This window comes from Phoxinus phoxinus (assembly GCF_949152265.1).
Source record: "Phoxinus phoxinus genome assembly, chromosome: 19".
NCBI classification, from domain to species: Eukaryota; Metazoa; Chordata; class Actinopteri; order Cypriniformes; family Leuciscidae; genus Phoxinus; species Phoxinus phoxinus.
This window is the reverse complement of record NC_136894.1, coordinates 18,781,153-18,800,009: the sequence shown is the minus strand read 5'-3', so window position 1 is coordinate 18,800,009 and position 18,857 is coordinate 18,781,153. Positions and strand designations below refer to the sequence as shown.

Here is an 18,857-nt window from a genome sequence, read left to right as displayed (position 1 = left end):
GTTATTATTGTTGCAATATTCCAAATAAATAGATTCATATTCACAAATAAATGTAAAGAGATTCACAAAAATGTATCGAATTCACAAATAAATAGATTAAGATCCACAAATAAATGTAATTCACAAAAAATTATAAAATTCACAAATAAATAAAATGAGATTTGCAAATAAATAAAATATTTACAAATGTTTTATAATTTTACAAACACAACTCTGCCTGGCATTTATTTGTGAACCGATTTCTGTGCATTTGTATATCGCGGCACACATTTGTGAATCGGTTCCTGTGCATTTGTGAATCCCCTCACGCATTTGTGGATTTTGAAACACTTCTAGCGTTGATGTGCAGATAAATCTACAAATAAGTGGACTCCACCCACCACCTACTCAAGCCAATCAGATAACGGCCACATCGAGCTGGAAAATCGTAGCACGCTCTCGCTTCAACCAATCACGTTTGGCTTTACACAAGGGGCGTTCTTGCTCTGAAATAACTGCTCATTCATCATTCATCTGCATGCATTCGCTCAAATAGAAAGTGTACGCATAAAGGTCCATTAAATTGCTACAGCAAAATATGTTTAAAGTTTGAATTTTGTTAGAATTACACAACCCAGTCTCACGGCAGTTCGTGATATGGTCACGTAATTTAATCTATTTATTCGTGGCACGGGCACGTTTATTTCGTTATTTTCGTAATTCCAGCACGTTTTTTAAAACTAATGTATTTCAATGGGAAGCATCTTTCGTGATCAAAGCACGATTCTATCTACCTATCGGGCTGCCGTAGAGAAGCTGTTTAATCAACATTTATTCACGAGATCTTATCATGGTTTATGTATTTATTTTAATTATATTATTTCGTTCTTATTGCCAGGGAAGCTGGATTGCTTTGCTGTTTATTGATATTTAAAAAAATTATTTTGTTAGTAGGAAATCGCGCTGAAGAAGTCTCATTCCGAACACCTCGCGATGTTTGGCATCAGTTCACGTGTGCCAGGTGTTGGTAAGTAGTCGTAATTACGCTGTCCTAATAATGTTTGATATAATGTATTTTCTGTGTGTCGAAATTAATCAGATTAGCTCAAGTTCAGTCACTGCATTATATCTGTCATCTCAACGGAGGCTTTGCGTTTCATTGCTTTCTATGAAAATGGTTTCTATGGTGATTAAACACTGTCTGTCACGTGATGTGCTATACAGTAGGCCTAGAGTAGACCTTCAATCAGTTAATCATATTCATATCAGGTTTTTAAGTTGTACAATTAGTTCCAAAGTTGTATATGTAGTAGAAGCACAGTAAAAACAACACCATGCTTTTACCACAGTAACATTAGTTTTACTGTGATAAGTGTAGTAAAAAGACAGTAATCACACAACTTACCATGCTTTTACCACACTATTGGTAGTTTTAATGTGGTACTTATTGTAAATGCGCAGTAACCACAACACTAACCATGCTTTTACCTCAGTAACCTTAGTTTTACTGTGATGGGTAGTAAAGGACAGCAATCACAAAACTTACCATGCTTTTACCTCAGTATTGGTAGTTTTAAAGTGATAATTGTTGTAAATTATGCATATTAACCACAACACCTTCCATGCTTTTAATGCTTAATAATGTAACATCCAATATTTGTAAGGAAAATCAGTACTTTTTCCTTTAAATAATCCTATATATTATACATAATGATATTTTATTTTCTCTGTTTTCAGCTGAAAAGACCAAAAGGGCCTTTCGAACTCAGTCAGCCCATTATTGTTTGAGGACAAGTAAACGGAGGAGACGGACCGCTGCAAAGACAAATATTCGCAATGGTACGTATGTGTTGGTTTTAACCCTAAATCAAACATTTTATCAAGCATTTGTTGTTTCTTAAACCTGTTCTTACAAAACCCATAGCCCAATCAGTATGAACAGTCTCAAAGTCTTAATAATTCACAAGATTTAACAAGTTGTCAAATTCGTACGATACTAGTACATATTTGTATACTCGTACATAATCCTGCAGCTTTTACTCCTAGTGCTCATTGGCTACTGCCTCAATTCCTGTACATATTTATCGCGATATTTGTAAATCAGTTGCGCCCCTTCTTGGATAGTAGTCTGATGTCCCACACACTGTCAGAAAGTTTATATTAATTGCATTGTGTATTCATTAAAATTATTACAAATTAGTCCCTGTCTGTTGTGTTCATGTTCCAATGTCCAATGATACATGATGTCTCTCCACACCTCATAACCTACCTCTGTTTGCAAGAGTGGAAAAGCTAATCTGACTTGTCACATGACATCAGATACGCGATTATTTTGTCGTAATCAGATCAGTTACACTGCTGATAACTGTCCCGTTTGCATGTAAATCATGTTATTTTTAAACGAGTTCATATGATTATTGCTTGCTATTAAAGACATACTTTTATTCATAGAAATGCCCACATATCAGTGAACGTATAACATAAAAATGCTTTTAACATTTAATTATGCAACACTCTTTACAGAAATATATCCCACAGTTATGGATAAACTCCCAACATCATCATCAAGTCTTGTGCTGGGCACATTGGGCAACAAGTGTCCTCCAACGTATTCGATCCGTGGCCAAGTTCTCCGCATCTTCCCATGGGACACTGACATTCTTCAGCTCTTCGTGAAACATCTGTCTCCATGTCTTCCTAGGTCTTCCCGGTCTCCTGCATCCTCCTGGTGGTGTCCACTTCATCACTGTTTTTGGGTGGTGTTGTTTGGGCATGCGTCGGATGTGTCCAGCGATGTGCACCCTTTGCTCTGTCACAGTTTCTGAAAGTCTTCATGTGAAGTCCCACTCCTCCTCAGGATCTCTTTGATATATGCAGAACCAATATTGAAAATAGTGATTTATCTGTTTTCTCTTTTCAGCTTCATAAACTGTGCTTGATGTCTGCCTAATGCCTTCATCAAAGAAGTGTCAGTGCGCATCAGGTGTTTTGCTAAAGGACATATTCATTGCCATCCATTAGTTCTAGTCATGCAGTGACTTCATGATGCAATAGACAAATGTATATTTCTGCAAGTGTATATAGCAGGTGTTTGTCCGAACAATTGAAGATAGTGAGAGTGTTCAGGAAAACCTTTAGAAAACAATCCATATTTATGGAAATCTTATTGGTGCTGAAAGAATATTACAGAAATGAGACACTTGCATACTGGACATTATTCTGAGTTTGTTACCTTTACATTTAGATGGACTTAATGTCTTACATTTAGCTTCATTAAACCTTTTATTACAGTGGTCACTATAGTAAATGTCCACCATAACTACATCTATGGTATCATCATTACATCACTACCTGGTTAATGTAAATGTAATATACCCGTGAATGTATTTTATTGAAGCAATGAGACAATGAGATTCAAGATAAATAAAAATGTGTCTTCAAAAATACATTAACATCATATTAATCCATTCACAGCTGCTGAGCCACAAAATGAGTGCCAGAGAATCATATTCAGTCACCTATGATACAGAAAACAGATTTGATAATAATGATTCATTATCACTAAACTGGTTTCTTGCTCTTCCCTGTACATGTCTCGATCATGTTCATGTTCTTCTTCCTCGTCTAAACAGTTTGTTCAGGTGTACCCTGTAGTACAACAGATGAACAGAAGATGTGATCACTGATGTGGTGTAGCTTTTTCTCAACCAGAGGAAGAAGTCTCAACATCCCATTGTCAGGCGTTCTCCAGTCCTGGTCTGAAAGTAAAGCAAAAAACACAAACAATACAAATTAAGTTGTTTAATGGACAGTCAGGTCAGCTTATGGCTACTTTTACACGTGGATGGCTATTTTCATAAACGGACATTTCACCCCTCTTCGTTTTCAAAAATAACATTGTGCACACGAACCCGTGTATATGCCGTCCAGAGCATGCCAAACCTGTAGGTGGCAGTGTAACAAGAAGCTCAAGCCCACGTTAGCCAATCAGAATCCCGAAAATAGTCTCATATTGTGACGTCGCTGCCTAAAACTCAGTTTTTCTCAGTTTACATGCAAACGTGCAAACAAGTTTTCCAAAATCTCCACTTTGGCCGGAGTTTTTAGAAATAATCGTTTTCTGTGATAAAAACTGGGTTTTCGTGTAAATGAGAGGCCAAACCGCAGGGAAATATCAGTGTCTTCACTTCGTGTAAACGGGGCCTATGTTCTGCGATATATTAAGCAGTGATGGGCTACTCTGGCCCTTAGCGTCCACTGTCCTGCAGATTTAGCTCCAACCTCAAACCCTCCTGCCTATTGTCTATAAGTAAAGCTGAAGACTTTCATATGTGCTCAATTAGGGTTGGAGGTAAACTCTCAACCTTAAAAAGGAGAACGCAAAAGGGCCAGAGTTGCCCGTTCCTGATTTAAATTTACAAAGCAGCAGTCAGTACATTAATATACACATTGAAGTATTATATATATATATATATATATATGTGTATAAAATAAATCAATGTGTATATTATATAATGTACTGACTGCTGCTTTGTAAATTTAAATCAGAAACGGGTAACTCTGGCCCTTTTGCGTTCTCCTTTTTAAGGTTGAGAGTGTATATATATATATGTATATATATACATATATATAATATTTCAGCACATTATATAAGCTAAATACTGAAGAAAAAATGTTTTACCCATATCAACAGCAACCTATTTTAAAATATCTTTAAGAAAGGCATGGTCTCTTTTGCCTTTGCAAGTAATGCTTGATTTTTTTCAAGACAACATACTCTTCTGTCACTTGTTTCAAGAGCTTCCTGTAACCTGTACAATGTAAAATTGTCAACAACAAATTATGTACTACATATTACAGCATTGTTTCAATACAAGACATACCAATGGATTTGCGCACCTTTCTGTCTTCTTTGGGCACCAGATGTTCCTTCCTCACCCGAAACAAAGGACTTATTTGATTAGCTTGTGTTGATATAAGGACTGGTCTTCCTTCTCTGCTGTAAAACAAGAAAGTATCTACTTACTCGTGCAATTACTATTGTTCTTGAAACATAAATTAAGACAGTTATAATTTACCTTACGATTCAGGAGAGAGCATTTGATGAGTAAATACTGATTGAAATGTTCTAGAAACTTTACCTGGGAAGGGCTGATCACGGCAAGATCTGCTGCGACTCACTAGTAGCTCTTGTGAGAGTTGGCTCTTAAAAGAGGTGTTGAGTTTGATGTTGTAGAGATCTAAAAAAAAGGACAAAGTAATCCTGCAATACAGAAAGGAAGGTAATTTTATTACATTACATGCAAGCAGTCAGTTATACAACTGTGGGATATATTTCTGTAAAGAGTGTTGCATAATTAAATGTTAAAAGCATTTTTATGTTATACGTTCACTGATATGTGGGCATTTCTATGAATAAAAGTATGTCTTTAATAGCAAGCAATAATCATATGAACTCGTTTAAAAATAACATGATTTACATGCAAACGGGACAGTTATCAGCAGTGTAACTGATCTGATTACGACAAAATAATCGCGTATCTGATGTCATGTGACAAGTCAGATTAGCTTTTCCACTCTTGCAAACAGAGGTAGGTTATGAGGTGTGGAGAGACATCATGTATCATTGGACATTGGAACATGAACACAACAGACAGGGACTAATTTGTAATAATTTTAATGAATACACAATGCAATTAATATAAACTTTCTGACAGTGTGTGGGACATCAGACTACTATCCAAGAAGGGGCGCAACTGATTTACAAATATCGCGATAAATATGTACAGGAATTGAGGCAGTAGCCAATGAGCACTAGGAGTAAAAGCTGCAGGATTATGTACGAGTATACAAATATGTACTAGTATCGTACGAATTTGACAACTTGTTAAATCTTGTGAATTATTAAGACTTTGAGACTGTTCATACTGATTGGGCTATGGGTTTTGTAAGAACAGGTTTAAGAAACAACAAATGCTTGATAAAATGTTTGATTTAGGGTTAAAACCAACACATACGTACCATTGCGAATATTTGTCTTGGCAGCGGTCCGTCTCCTCCGTTTACTTGTCCTCAAACAATAATGGGCTGACTGAGTTCGAAAGGCCCTTTTGGTCTTTTCAGCTGAAAACAGAGAAAATAAAATATCATTATGTATAATATATAGGATTATTTAAAGGAAAAAGTACTGATTTTCCTTACAAATATTGGATGTTACATTATTAAGCATTAAAAGCATGGAAGGTGTTGTGGTTAATATGCATAATTTACAACAATTATCACTTTAAAACTACCAATACTGAGGTAAAAGCATGGTAAGTTTTGTGATTGCTGTCCTTTACTACCCATCACAGTAAAACTAAGGTTACTGAGGTAAAAGCATGGTTAGTGTTGTGGTTACTGCGCATTTACAATAAGTACCACATTAAAACTACCAATAGTGTGGTAAAAGCATGGTAAGTTGTGTGATTACTGTCTTTTTACTACACTTATCACAGTAAAACTAATGTTACTGTGGTAAAAGCATGGTGCTGTTTTTACTGTGCTTCTACTACATATACAACTTTGGAACTAATTGTACAACTTAAAAACCTGATATGAATATGATTAACTGATTGAAGGTCTACTCTAGGCCTACTGTATAGCACATCACGTGACAGACAGTGTTTAATCACCATAGAAACCATTTTCATAGAAAGCAATGAAACGCAAAGCCTCCGTTGAGATGACAGATATAATGCAGTGACTGAACTTGAGCTAATCTGATTAATTTCGACACACAGAAAATACATTATATCAAACATTATTAGGACAGCGTAATTACGACTACTTACCAACACCTGGCTAAATTCTAGGGTTGGTGATGTCACTAACCCGGGAGGAATGTCGTGTAGTCCCTACCAACCGTTTGTTGTAGTCCTTAAAAAGCAATTTCTTTAAAAGCAAATATCTCCCTTTGCTTTGAACTTTGAGCATTGTAACTTTGCAGATGTTGTTTATGCTCAAACACCAACATTAGTACATTACACACTAACTTAAGTTAAAAAAGTGAAATCATAATCAACCACCCCTTCAAGAAAAAGTACATTAAGTATTGATAAACGCTTGTTAGCAATTGTAAAAAAAAAAATTATTCATAGTAATAAGAGATTCCCTCAAAAACTGTGGAAGAAACGAGTCATCACTAATTTTAAACAATTTTTAACACAATTAATTCCTTTAAATTAACAGGCCTAAATATTTTTAGTAGACTAATTTATAACATTTTAGACATTTAGCCTATAAATAGACTGCATGTGCCCTGCATGTGACTCTGGGTGGTAAGCCAAGCGCTTGAAATTTGGTGCTTTACAGACAAACCTGAGAGTTTTTAGCTCTACGTGTACACATGGGAATTGCCTCAGGGTGCCGAACATAAGCCACATTCATGTTACCTCATTATTTTGTATGGCTGCAGCAACACACTTCCTTAGAGAGGGATCAGCCCACCTTGTTTGTTTTTATTTTATTTTTATACATTCATTGTTACAGTAATATATGTGAAATAAAATTATATATTTAAATAAGTCTTTTAAGTATTAAATACAAATTACAGTCTCTCAAATTATTAATTACAAATTACATTTCATTGAAAATGAAAAAAATGAAAATACTCAAAATAGGGCTGCACGATTATGGCCAAAATGATAATCACGATTATTTTGATCAATATTGAGATCACAATTACTTATCACGATTATTTGTTGATTTGAACCAAAACAAATTTGATTGTCACAGGCTAATTATAACTGTTTTCACATCCATATTGTGCTACATTTCCTGCTAATGTACAAATATGTGCATCAAAATAAAATAGGTCCTCTAGTTCACCAAAATTCAGTGCATAATTTATTATTATTTTATATTGTATTTATATTTATATTTTATATACATTGTATTTATAATTAATATTAGGATAAACTAGAGATATTATCTTCTGTTATAATTATTATTACCTATTATTACATGGCTTGGTTAAATTCTAATGTAGAATGCGGTCTGTTATTACTTGATAACAGAACTTAACAGAATGACTCTGCTTTCCTCAGTGGTAAGAGCATTGCGTTAAAAACGCAAGTTTGTGGGTTTGATTCCAGGGGATTGCACATACCTAAAATGTATAGGATAATGCAATGTAAGTCGCTTTGGATAAAAGCGTCTGCCAAATGCATAAATGTAAATGTAAACTTAGTTATTTAACGGACGCACAATCGTTTTTAAATCAATAAACTCATTTTTAAATCAATATTTTGTGTCAAATTATTGATTTATTTGGTAGGTAGCCATGCAAGCGGGTTCCCGATGTCGGTGAATAAAATTCAGAGTCATTGTTATTTGAAAAGTCTTTTGTTATTTGAAGTCGCTCGCACGCAGACACCCTCGGGGCCCTATTTTAACGATCTGAAACGCAAGTGTCAAAGCGCAAAGCGCAAGTAACTTTGTGGGCGGATCCCGGCGCTGTTGCTATTTTCCCGGCGGGATAAACGACTCTTGCGCCTGGCGCAAATCTGAAAGGGGTTGGTCTGAAGTAGCTTCATTATTCATAGGTGTGGTTTGGGCGTAACGTGAAATAAACCAATCAGAGCGTCCTCTCACATTCCCTTTAAGAGCCGGCACGCTTGTTCCACGGCGCATTGCTATAACGGCGGATTTGCCAGGCGCACACCAGGAGCAGTTCACAGCCGAGGAGGCCGACGTTCTCGTCAGGACCGTAAAACACAGAGAAGTGACATTGGGGATGATGGGAGAAACCCACCCAAATTAGCTTTGGTTAAACAGGCGTATAATTTGGGTAAATGTGTAGCCTAATCTAGATTTTTTTTTTTTTAAATCTAGATAGATCTTTTTCACATCTTCACGGGCACAACAATGATTTCCCTCGTGTGTTAATATTTTTCCTTGTAATAATGTATGATTTGCAAAAATGAAAACTGCTGCGTCTGTTTATAATTATTAGAGAATCAAAGTGGATGCGCGTTAACACGCTACATTATGGCCAAGCACGCGCCCTTAAAATACCATATCACTAACGCGCAACGCGCCACTGTCTTTAGACTGTTTTTTTCTGGTCAGTGGCGCAATTGCTTTCTAAAACTGGAAAATAGCACCAGGGGAGTTTTGCGCCGGAACACGCCTCCTCTTTGCGCTGAACCGCCCCCGCGAGCGCAAATTAATTCCCTAATTTACCGACGTGCGTCTGTGGAGGGAAAAGTCCGCTGTGCGCGGGTGCAAAATAGGAATGATACATGCGTCGGTGTTCAAAGTCAATTGCGCTGGGTGCAAGATAGGGCCCTCGGTCTCTCTCGCGCACTATTGCTCGCGCGCAGACACACTCGGGCTGGGTCCCAATTCGCCTACTTATAGGCTACTATGACCTAAAAGTATGTACTCTTTTTGTGAAGAAAAAGTATATACTTTTGAGTGTGTAGCAAAAAAGTAGGCAAGCTTTGAGACATACTACTTCGTCATCTTTAACGGACAGATCTGTCGCGTGCATCCTGTCACTGTAAACTGCCCTGTCAATCATCTTGTCACAGTTAAAATCCTCCATTCAATCTAATTTCATTTCCTACCGTTTCGGAGAGAAATGTAGTAGCACGTTCATCTGCCAGTCGCGGGTCTTTCATGCGGAGACTCTCCTCATGTGTTTGGAATTTGAATATAATGATGTATTTAAAAGTTAATGGCTAAACCATAGACTGGGCTAAACGTGTCTTTAAAAAAGTTCACAATGCTGCTGCAGATGCAATATAATGTGGACAACATTGAATAAATACATTTTCGTCAGGTTAGATACTGATAATTAATCACTCAAACCCCTTTATCTAATGGCGCTTTTCCTCTACACAGTACCAGCTCGCCTCGGCTCGCCTCGGCTTGGCTCGCCTCGCCTCGACTCGCTTTTTTTTGGTTTCCCACTGTAAAAGTTGTACCGGTACATGCTTCCAGGTACTTTTTTTCATATCACCTTCAGCGAGGTTCTAAGCGAGCTGAGGCGATACTAAAATATGACGTGAAACGTGGCAGACTGCTGATTGGTCAGAGAGAATCGTCACTATTCACTGCGTCATGATTGCACGCGCCAGACGGAGTATCCTGAATAACCCCGCCTTTTTAAAATAGTTTTGCCAGAGATTGCATGATATACCCATTACTAATATTATGTAAAACAGCATACACTCGATTTCCTCCATTGTCCTGTGTGTGTGGGTAGTGGGTGTGTGTCGCATCGCTATGACGACCAGGTACTATTGTGGAGGTACTATCTGCAATGGAAAACGGAGCGAAACGCGAGCCGAGGCGAGTCGAGCTGGTACTGGTTATGGAAAAGCGCCATAAACCTCTCTACATAACGCCGGACTCGCGCGTCCTCCATGTCTGTAGTTTTTTTTTAACACTTTTCACTCGTGTTTGTAGTTCTAACCGAATCCTCGCCCAACGCGCGATGGGTTATGGGCAATATTAGCCGTTAGAGTGTTCATCGATCTGCACTTCGGATTCTGACCGGAAATAGTAGACCATCCGGGTATCTTTGGAACACTTATTTCAACATACTACGATTTGGGACTTACTAATTCTACTTTCGAATACTATTTAGGACGGATAGTATGCGAATTGGGACGCAGCCTCAGTCTCCTTCGCGCACTATTGCTTGCGCGCAGACACCCTCGGTCTCTCTCGTGCACTATTGCTCACGCACAGACACCCTCGGTCTCTCTTGCGCACTATTGCTCGAGCGCAGACACACTCGGTCTCTCTCGCCCAGTTCGCTTCGCTTTTGTCCAGTCCGGCAAAACATTCTAGTTTCTATATCTAGAAACTAAGCTGCGCGGTGCAGGGAACAACTCTGATTATTGGCTCATGGAGCCACGTGATCAGACGAGCGAGTTGCTAAAAAAAAACAAAAAACTTTAATATGGAGCTGACGCATTTTAAATATCGCACGATCACGCAAATTTGATCGTAGTAAGCCAAAATCGTGATTAAAATTCGAATAATTGTGCAGCCCTAACTCAAAAGTAATTTAATACGTATTTCAAATACATGTCATTAAAATACTGCCCATTTCTGCCCCACCCATCCCCCGTCACAGACAATTGCATGACCAGTATGATTCAGTTTATAACACTTCTCATTACTTTCTATGCAAACAGTGACTGAACAAAATGCAAAATGTAATGATGTCAAGGCTGTAATGTGATTGGCTATCAAGGCACACGTGATCAAAGTTACCGTTACGCTTTCTCCAATGGTAGAGCCGTTGGCCGTTTCTCAATATGCGTTCTTGTCTGTAGCTACTTATGTTCTTGTGGACTTGTGAAACGTCATCAGTCGCTGCCCAAGTACTGTTCCAATTCAAAGTTCACATCTAGCCAAGTCCAGTTCAAATCCCCGGATGTGTTCTTGATCCGCCCCTTTTACCGAGGATGCATTGAGAGGTGACTTCTCAACTTGTGCTGACTTGAGTCAGCCAGGTATCCCTGAATGCATCTCGCACCAACCAGCAAGCGTCAATAGCAGAAGAGAAAACCCGTGTAATTAGGTGCCAAGCACCGAAGGTGCGGAGGCACCTATTGAAATCATTGGCGTTCTTCTTCTTCTTCTTCTTCCGCTTTAGGAGTCTATAGTCGCCCATAAAACCGCTTGTGGGAAAGTTATGATCTGTCACAGATAGTCTGATCTGTCACCATAACAAATTTGGAGTCTCTAACCCAATCCCTCTACTGCCACCAACTGTCCAAAGTTTCACTCATGTTTATGCTAATAACTTTTGAACCGTATAGGCTAGAAACAAAATTATCCAAACAAAAAGATTCCTTAGCTCAAGGCGATTCAATCCAATTGAAAATTTTAATTTTCCGTCATGAAAATGTGTCTGCCATTTTGAATTCTCTGAAAAACCTACTTTTTCTAACTCCTTCTAGGCCGTTGCTCCGATTTTCACAGATCATCTTCAGGCCATGGCAACAAAATTTATGGAATTCAAGTCGATTCGTCAAACCATTCTCGAATACCGTGCAAAAAAAATTTACGTAGCGCTTGCAAAAACAGTCGTGAGGCTGTATCTCCGCAACGCTTAATCATATTCAGACCAAACTTGGTACATGTTTCGGTATTTGGTACTTGAGGCTACATGCTGTGTTTTGGCGCAGCACCACCTACTGGTCCGGAGATACGAAAAAAATATTTTCTTTGTTATAACTTCTAAACAATTTGTCCAAAAATCATATAAGTGGTCTCGTTAGATTCAGGCCGTCATGCCGAGTCAACTGATATCCAATTTTTCCATATCGGCCATTTTGGGCGTCGTAATATCATGATATTAAATGCAACACTTTACGAATGCATTGGTGTACTGTTACAAAACTCGGTATGTGTCTTGATAATTCATTAATTCATTTTTAGTTACTGTATATATGATTTTTCAGCCATTTTGCCCAAAATCATCTTTAAATGTCTTTAATTTCTCATTTTTGCAGTTGGTCTGACACTCCCAGCCATGTTGGCATGTCTTATTGTCTTCTTTGTGCTTGGCCCCGATAATTGCTGCTTGCAGCTATATTTCTTGTTTTCGTTGTTCTAAGATGTTCTGGTCCTTGTATTTTTTTATTGATTTGTTAATAAATATTATTGACTGGAATTGGATCCCATCCAACTCTCCTGCATATTTAGAATTCCCCAGCGTTACATCCGTCAGGTATCAGTTCTTGGGCCATTATTATTTATCTTTATACTACCGCTGGGTCCGATTATACGGTTATAATTCGGTTATAATTATAATTATGCTGATGACATTCAAATCTACACTGTTTGTAAACCTGCTCCATCCATTCAAACTGTTCCAATTTCTGCATGTGTAAATAACATTCTTTATTTTCAGAATTCTTTAACCTGTTCTTTAATCAGAATTTTGAATTAAGGGTATATTATTTCTTCTTAATCTAACTAAAAAATTGCGTTTGTTGGTGTAACCTATTTTTCACATTTTAAATTGGCCAGATTAAATAGATAAATAATTGAATAAAACTATATAGAAAAAAAAACATTTTCACAAGAAAATAGACCTACCTATATGGACAAGTAACCCCTAACCGTTCGGTTGAAGTAAACTGCTTCATTCGACTGAATGGCCTAGAGAAGCGATCATGTGTCAGCAAGTGAAAGTGAAAGAAGGATCTTCTGCAGTTTGGGGCGTTAAAAGTGCTGACGCACCGACTCTTTGTGTAAAGCTGAAGCGAGTAAACGTTCAAAAGCGGTGATCAGAAAGACCTTTACCCAAAGCTGATCGTTAGAGCTATACTTTAGATATCAATACAGTGTGCAGGTGAAGTATGCTACACACATCCACAAAGACGCCGACCGGAGGATTCTCTTTTGAGAACACACGCAGGTGAGACATCTATAACAATATGATCAAGACGTAAACAATAAATAATATGATCAAGACATAACTACAATTTACAATGATTGCCAAACGCTAATATGCAGAATGTAACGAAGACAACACGTATCCAACACATCAAAGTGTAGAAACATGGCCTACTCCTAAACAACATAATAGTAACAAAAAGTAGGCCTACCTTAATAATGCCATATCTTTTGATTGTATTATATTTGTTTGTTTATTCATTCCTAGAAATGCTGTTCTGGAAGCAAATTTATCAGAGAAGGGCTACAGTGCACCGAACGCCAGGAAGACTGGCACCACCATTGCTGGCCTGATATTCAAAGTCTGTTTTGATACTGCAAAGCATGATTTGTGTTGTTAAAGGACAAGTTCGGTATTTTACACTTAAAGCCCTGTTTTTAGATAGTTTCTGATGAAATAGAACGGTTAAGATTAAAATTTGGACAGATGCTGCTGTCCCGAGAATTTTCGTTCACTGATATGCTCACACAAAAATCGCTGCAAAAGATGCCAACAGGTTTTATCGTAGTTTCCAAGCTCTCAACGGAAGAATGCTGGAAAGCATCTTTTGCAGCGATTTTTGTGTGAGCATATCAGTGAACACCCCTGACCACTCGGTGAGTCAGTCAACGAAAGTTTAATGCGTTTTAGGAAGGATTATTCCTGTGCACATATGCAGCCATTGTGGAGGTGGGGGGAGAAAGCGAAAGAAAACGAAAATTCTCGTGACAGCAGCATCTGTCCAAATTTTAAACTTAACAGTTCTATTTCATCAGAAACGATCTGAAAATAGGGCTTTATGTGTAAAATACCGAACTTGTCCTTTAATTACTAAATATGTATAATTCTATAATTATTGGTAACACTTTACAATAAGGTTCATTTATTAAACATTAGTTAATGTATTAACTAACATGAACTAACAATGAGCAATACATTTGTTACAGTATTTATTAATCTTTGTTAATGTTAGTTAATATGAATAAAGCTGTTCATTGTTAGTTCATGTTAGTTCACAGTGCATTAACTCATGTTAACAAGATTTTAATAAAGTATTAGTATATGTTGAAATTAACATTAACAAAGATGAATAAATGCTGTATAAGTGCAGTTCATTATTTGTTAATGTTAACTAATGTAGTTAACTAATGTTAACTAATGAACCTTATTGTAAAGTGTTACCATTATATGTATAAGTCTATGTTGTAATTCATGTCCATATCATTTAAGTCTATATTGTAATTAAAGTAATTATAAATTTTTGCAAAAAAAAAAAATACTATATTAAATTAATATGATGGTATGTAATATTTAATTATAATAAACCAAAAAATAAATGGATTTTATTTTAGGATGGAGTGATTTTAGGTGCAGACACCAGAGCCACGGATGATATGGTTGTAGCTGATAAAAACTGCATGAAAATCCACTACATAGCTCCCAAAATCTAGTGAGTGAATCTTTTGGTTGCTCATCATCATAGATCAAGTCTCTGTCTAAACTAAATTTTATAGTGCCTGTTTTTATTGTTTTCTTTTCTTTCGTTCTTCTTACCACAATAGCTGTTGTGGGGCAGGTGTTGCTGCTGATGCTGAGGTCACTACTCAGATGATGTCTTCAAATGTAGAACTGCATTCGCTGAGCACAGGACGGCCTCCTCTTGTGGCCATGGTGACCCGACAGCTCAAACAGATGCTGTTCAGGTGAAAGTGTCAAAGTCGTTAAATTTGATTCAAGTGATTATGCCAAAATGATTGATACATCAAAATACATCATCATTCTTTATCTTAAAGGGCTTTTTAAATATATCTTATCCAGGTATAGTCCCAGGACTAGGGCTGATTGTTTCCCATTTTTTTGTAGGTATCAGGGGCACATTGGTTCTTCTCTAATTGTGGGAGGTGTGGATATTAACGGCCCACAGCTCTATAGCGTCTACCCTCATGGTTCCTATGATAAGCTTCCTTTCCTTACCATGGGTACTTTATCCCCTTTGTTTGAATGAACACTATCAGACTTTTTTTTTTTTTTTTTTTGCCACCTGCACTTATTTATCAAAACTATATATTACAGGGTCTGGAGCAGCTGCTGCCATTTCTCTATTTGAAGATCGTTACAAGCCAAATATGGAGGTCAGACAACTGTTAGACATTCTTATTGATATTTTCCAACATGATATTGTGCTGTTATTGTAGTTACATTTGCATTTTAACTAGGGGTCTAGGGACCCCTGAGGGCCCTTCAAAGGGGAAGTACACCCAAAAACTAGCTTGATGCTCGAAAACAATCCTCATTGGTCCCTGCGGAAGCTCAATGAATGGACCTCAATCGTTTTTGTGTGTCAAGCAAGCATGTTTGATCTTCCTTTTACCAAATTTGAGTGCTCAATGTAACATTTGCTGACAAAAGTTAAAAGAACAAATTTTATGTGGAAATGAACTAACAATCCAATGAATAATTGTAAATAACGAAACAGTACAATATAAAACTAACGATTATACGGCACGTATAATCAACATATTTTAAAATAAAAATATTTAGTTTTTTGCTAAACATCCAACTGTTAACCAACTGTTGCATCCTGTTTCAGAATTTAAGGAATTTTGTTCCTGTTTTCTATTACAATCTGACTTTTTTTCTTTTCTTTTTTTCTTTGCTTCTTACCCTCAATGTAATCTTTATTGTTGAATCCCACTTCCCAAACACACGTTCTTGTTCTTGTCAATCCCACATCTACGCTTGGGAATGTAAAGCTGGAGGAAGGAAAGCAGCTGGTGAGAGATGCCATCACTGCAGGCATCTTCTGTGATCTTGGTTCTGGCAGCAATGTAGACCTATGTGTGATCACAGAGAAAGCTGTGGATTATCTGAGGGGATATGACCAGCCTGTTCAGAAAGGATTGAGGTAAGATTATGGAAGACAGCAGTACAATGTATCCATTTTCCTGGGTTTTCCAGAAAGCAGGGTTACCCCGAACTCTAGGTTGATTACATTTCTTACTCTGTTATCGGTTCCAAAACATGGCCAGTAGTATGTTCATACAGGAAGGTACATCTAGTAGAGCTCTGCAGTGATTACTATTTTTGTTGGCCAACCCAGAAATTAGCATCACCCTGGTTTCCTCAACAAAAACTCAATAGGATGTTTTCATTGGCTTTTTTTTTAATTATTGCAGAAAATAAGCTCTGTGAACAATAATAAAAAAAAGATTCTTAGACTTTTTGTTCATCATGATAATCTTCACAAATGAACAATATGGCGAGCAGGACGAGGTCGAGGGCCGTGGGAGGATGGCACGAGAGACGTTGCGCAGGTGTCACTCACCAGTAATCAACTTTTAAATTTGAAGCCTAAATACAATTGTCTGAAGGCTATAAACAAACTACACCACATCACAGGGACCTCAGTTTCAACATCACTAAGCTTCCAACAAATTGACAACTTCCGACTAGCGAGTAGATGAGTTTTCCACAGTGTGATGACATTTAATGTCCCTGACAACCTTTGTAGTCCCATTCACATAGCCACTTGTTAGCAACAGCCTTTTTCAATACAAGTAAAAGCTTTTAAAAAATTGCAATGATAACCCTAACCACAGACCTTATTTCTGGCTTAAAAATAAATAAATAAACATTTAAAAATCTATTGACTTCAGGACGGTGGAACCGGAAGTGCTAAAATGCTAACTCATTTCCGGGTTTTGGTCTACAAAATGTCATCCCTGCTGCACTCTATATTTACTCACTTGTGAACCATTCTATGCCCTTTTTAAGTAAAAATAGGGCCAGATTTTTGGGGTAAAAAAAAAAAAACAGTCAGGATTTACTAAAGATAATACATTTATAGACATTTTTAATGAAATCGAATGTCAAGGTTTCTTTATATATACTATATAATGCTATATATTTACTTATGCCACGTAAACTTATGCATGACCTGCTTTCTGTAATATACCCCTAATCAACTCTCATCCTGATCTATGGTTTAATAACCTTCTGAGTTTACAACTGCACATATTTATTTTATAAAATATCTTAACATTCAAAAACGTTTTCTCTCTTTCTTCTAATGCACCAGGGAGGGTTCGTACAGATACAAGCCAGGCACTACTGCTGTGCTCACAAAAACAGTTATTCCATTAACACTGGATGTTGTGGATGAATCTGTCCAAGTGATGGACACTGAATGAGAATATATTCACATTTCTTTACACTCCTTCCTTCACTCTTTGAGAAATAAGGTAGCCTAAATGTGTATAGGTAGCCTAAATGTGTATAGGTTTCCTTTCTGGATATAAACTGGAAATCTATATTTTTCCTATTTTTAGAAGTAGCCATATGCTTTAGGACTTTTTCCATGTATTCAGTCATTTGCATTTGAGCTACTCAAGACTGTTTTGGAAAAATGTATAATATTGAAAAGTGTTTCCTTATACCTTTCCTTAACCCATCAGACATAAAATAGTTCATTCAATAAAATGTAAGATTAAAAAATGAAAGTTTGTCATTTTTGTTGTATTTTTTAAAAAACCTATCAGAATCAGAAAGAGCTTTATTGCCAAGTGTGCTTGCATGCACAAGGAATTTTCTTGGTACTGAAGCTTCCATTGCACATATACAAATACAACAACAACAACAACAAATACAACAATCAAGCTAAATATTAATTTGTTGGATACAAAGGAAATATTAACCATAAATTGTTTTATCGTCTTATAAGAGCTTACAACCAGATATTTCAACATAATGGGACATCTGTATTTTTCACAAATTGATTACTACCACATTGTTCACAGCAAAGTGAGCAGACATATTTTACAAACTCATGAAGAAACAAACTGCATGCCTTTTAAATATTTAAAGCTAGTGAAAGCATGAGAATTATTCTTGGTCACAATTGTTACCGGTGGGGAACTATAAATCAGTCAGTTAAAACCTTGCACTGGTTGCCGGTTGCCGCTCGCATCAAATTCAAGTCACTGACGTTTGCCTACAGAACGACCACTGGCACTGCTCCCTTATACCTTAACTCACTACTTCAGACTTATGTGCCATCCAGAAACTTGCGCTCTGCAAGCGAGCGTCGTCTTGTGGTGCCATCTCAAAGAGGCACAAAATCTCTCTCTCGGACCTTTACCATGACTGTTCCCTGCTGGTGGAATGATCTGCCTAACTCAGCCAGAGCTGCTGAGTCCGTAGCCATTTTTAAGAAACTGCTGAAGACGTATCTTTTTCGGCAGCACTTGATCCAGTAATACTAACACTTTCTTCTCTATTCTAACTAAAAAAAAATTTAAAAAATTGCATTGGATTGTACTGTGAAGGGTCATAGCACTTACATACTGTTGTCCAACTGCTAGTTTAATTGCTTCTATTTTTTCTCATTTGTAAGTCGCTTTGGATAAAAGCGTCTGCTAAATGAATAAATGTA

At 37.1% G+C, this 18,857-nt stretch overlaps 1 protein-coding gene and 2 long non-coding RNA genes across 4 annotated transcripts; 2 read left to right on the top strand and 1 right to left on the bottom strand.

The window, feature by feature from the left end:
* The first annotated feature begins 907 nt into the window (after positions 1–907).
* On the top strand, positions 908–2,641 carry LOC306987075. Its single transcript, XR_013795087.1, has 3 exons — positions 908–1,006; positions 1,717–1,818; positions 2,503–2,641. It is a non-coding gene; the product is annotated as an uncharacterized lncRNA (long non-coding RNA).
* On the bottom strand, positions 2,608–18,479 carry LOC306987074. 2 transcript variants are annotated; one of them, XR_013795085.1, is made up of 6 exons: positions 16,091–18,479; positions 14,981–15,121; positions 6,001–6,102; positions 5,121–5,242; positions 4,863–4,978; positions 2,608–3,737 (listed from the first exon to the last, which is right to left on the bottom strand). It is a non-coding gene; the product is annotated as an uncharacterized lncRNA (long non-coding RNA). The 2 variants fall into 2 exon arrangements; XR_013795086.1 differs by lacking the exons at positions 14,981–15,121; positions 16,091–18,479 and adding an exon at positions 13,599–13,745.
* psmb10 (proteasome 20S subunit beta 10) lies at positions 13,135–17,644 on the top strand. The gene is made up of 8 exons (XM_079591056.1): positions 13,135–13,408; positions 13,655–13,748; positions 14,779–14,876; positions 14,989–15,129; positions 15,290–15,405; positions 15,500–15,558; positions 16,180–16,331; positions 17,505–17,644. The coding sequence occupies exons 1-8, from the start codon at positions 13,350–13,352 to the stop codon at positions 17,614–17,616; spliced, it is 831 nt and encodes a 276-aa protein (XP_079447182.1). The 5' UTR covers positions 13,135–13,349; the 3' UTR covers positions 17,617–17,644.
* Positions 18,480–18,857: the final 378 nt, after the last annotated feature.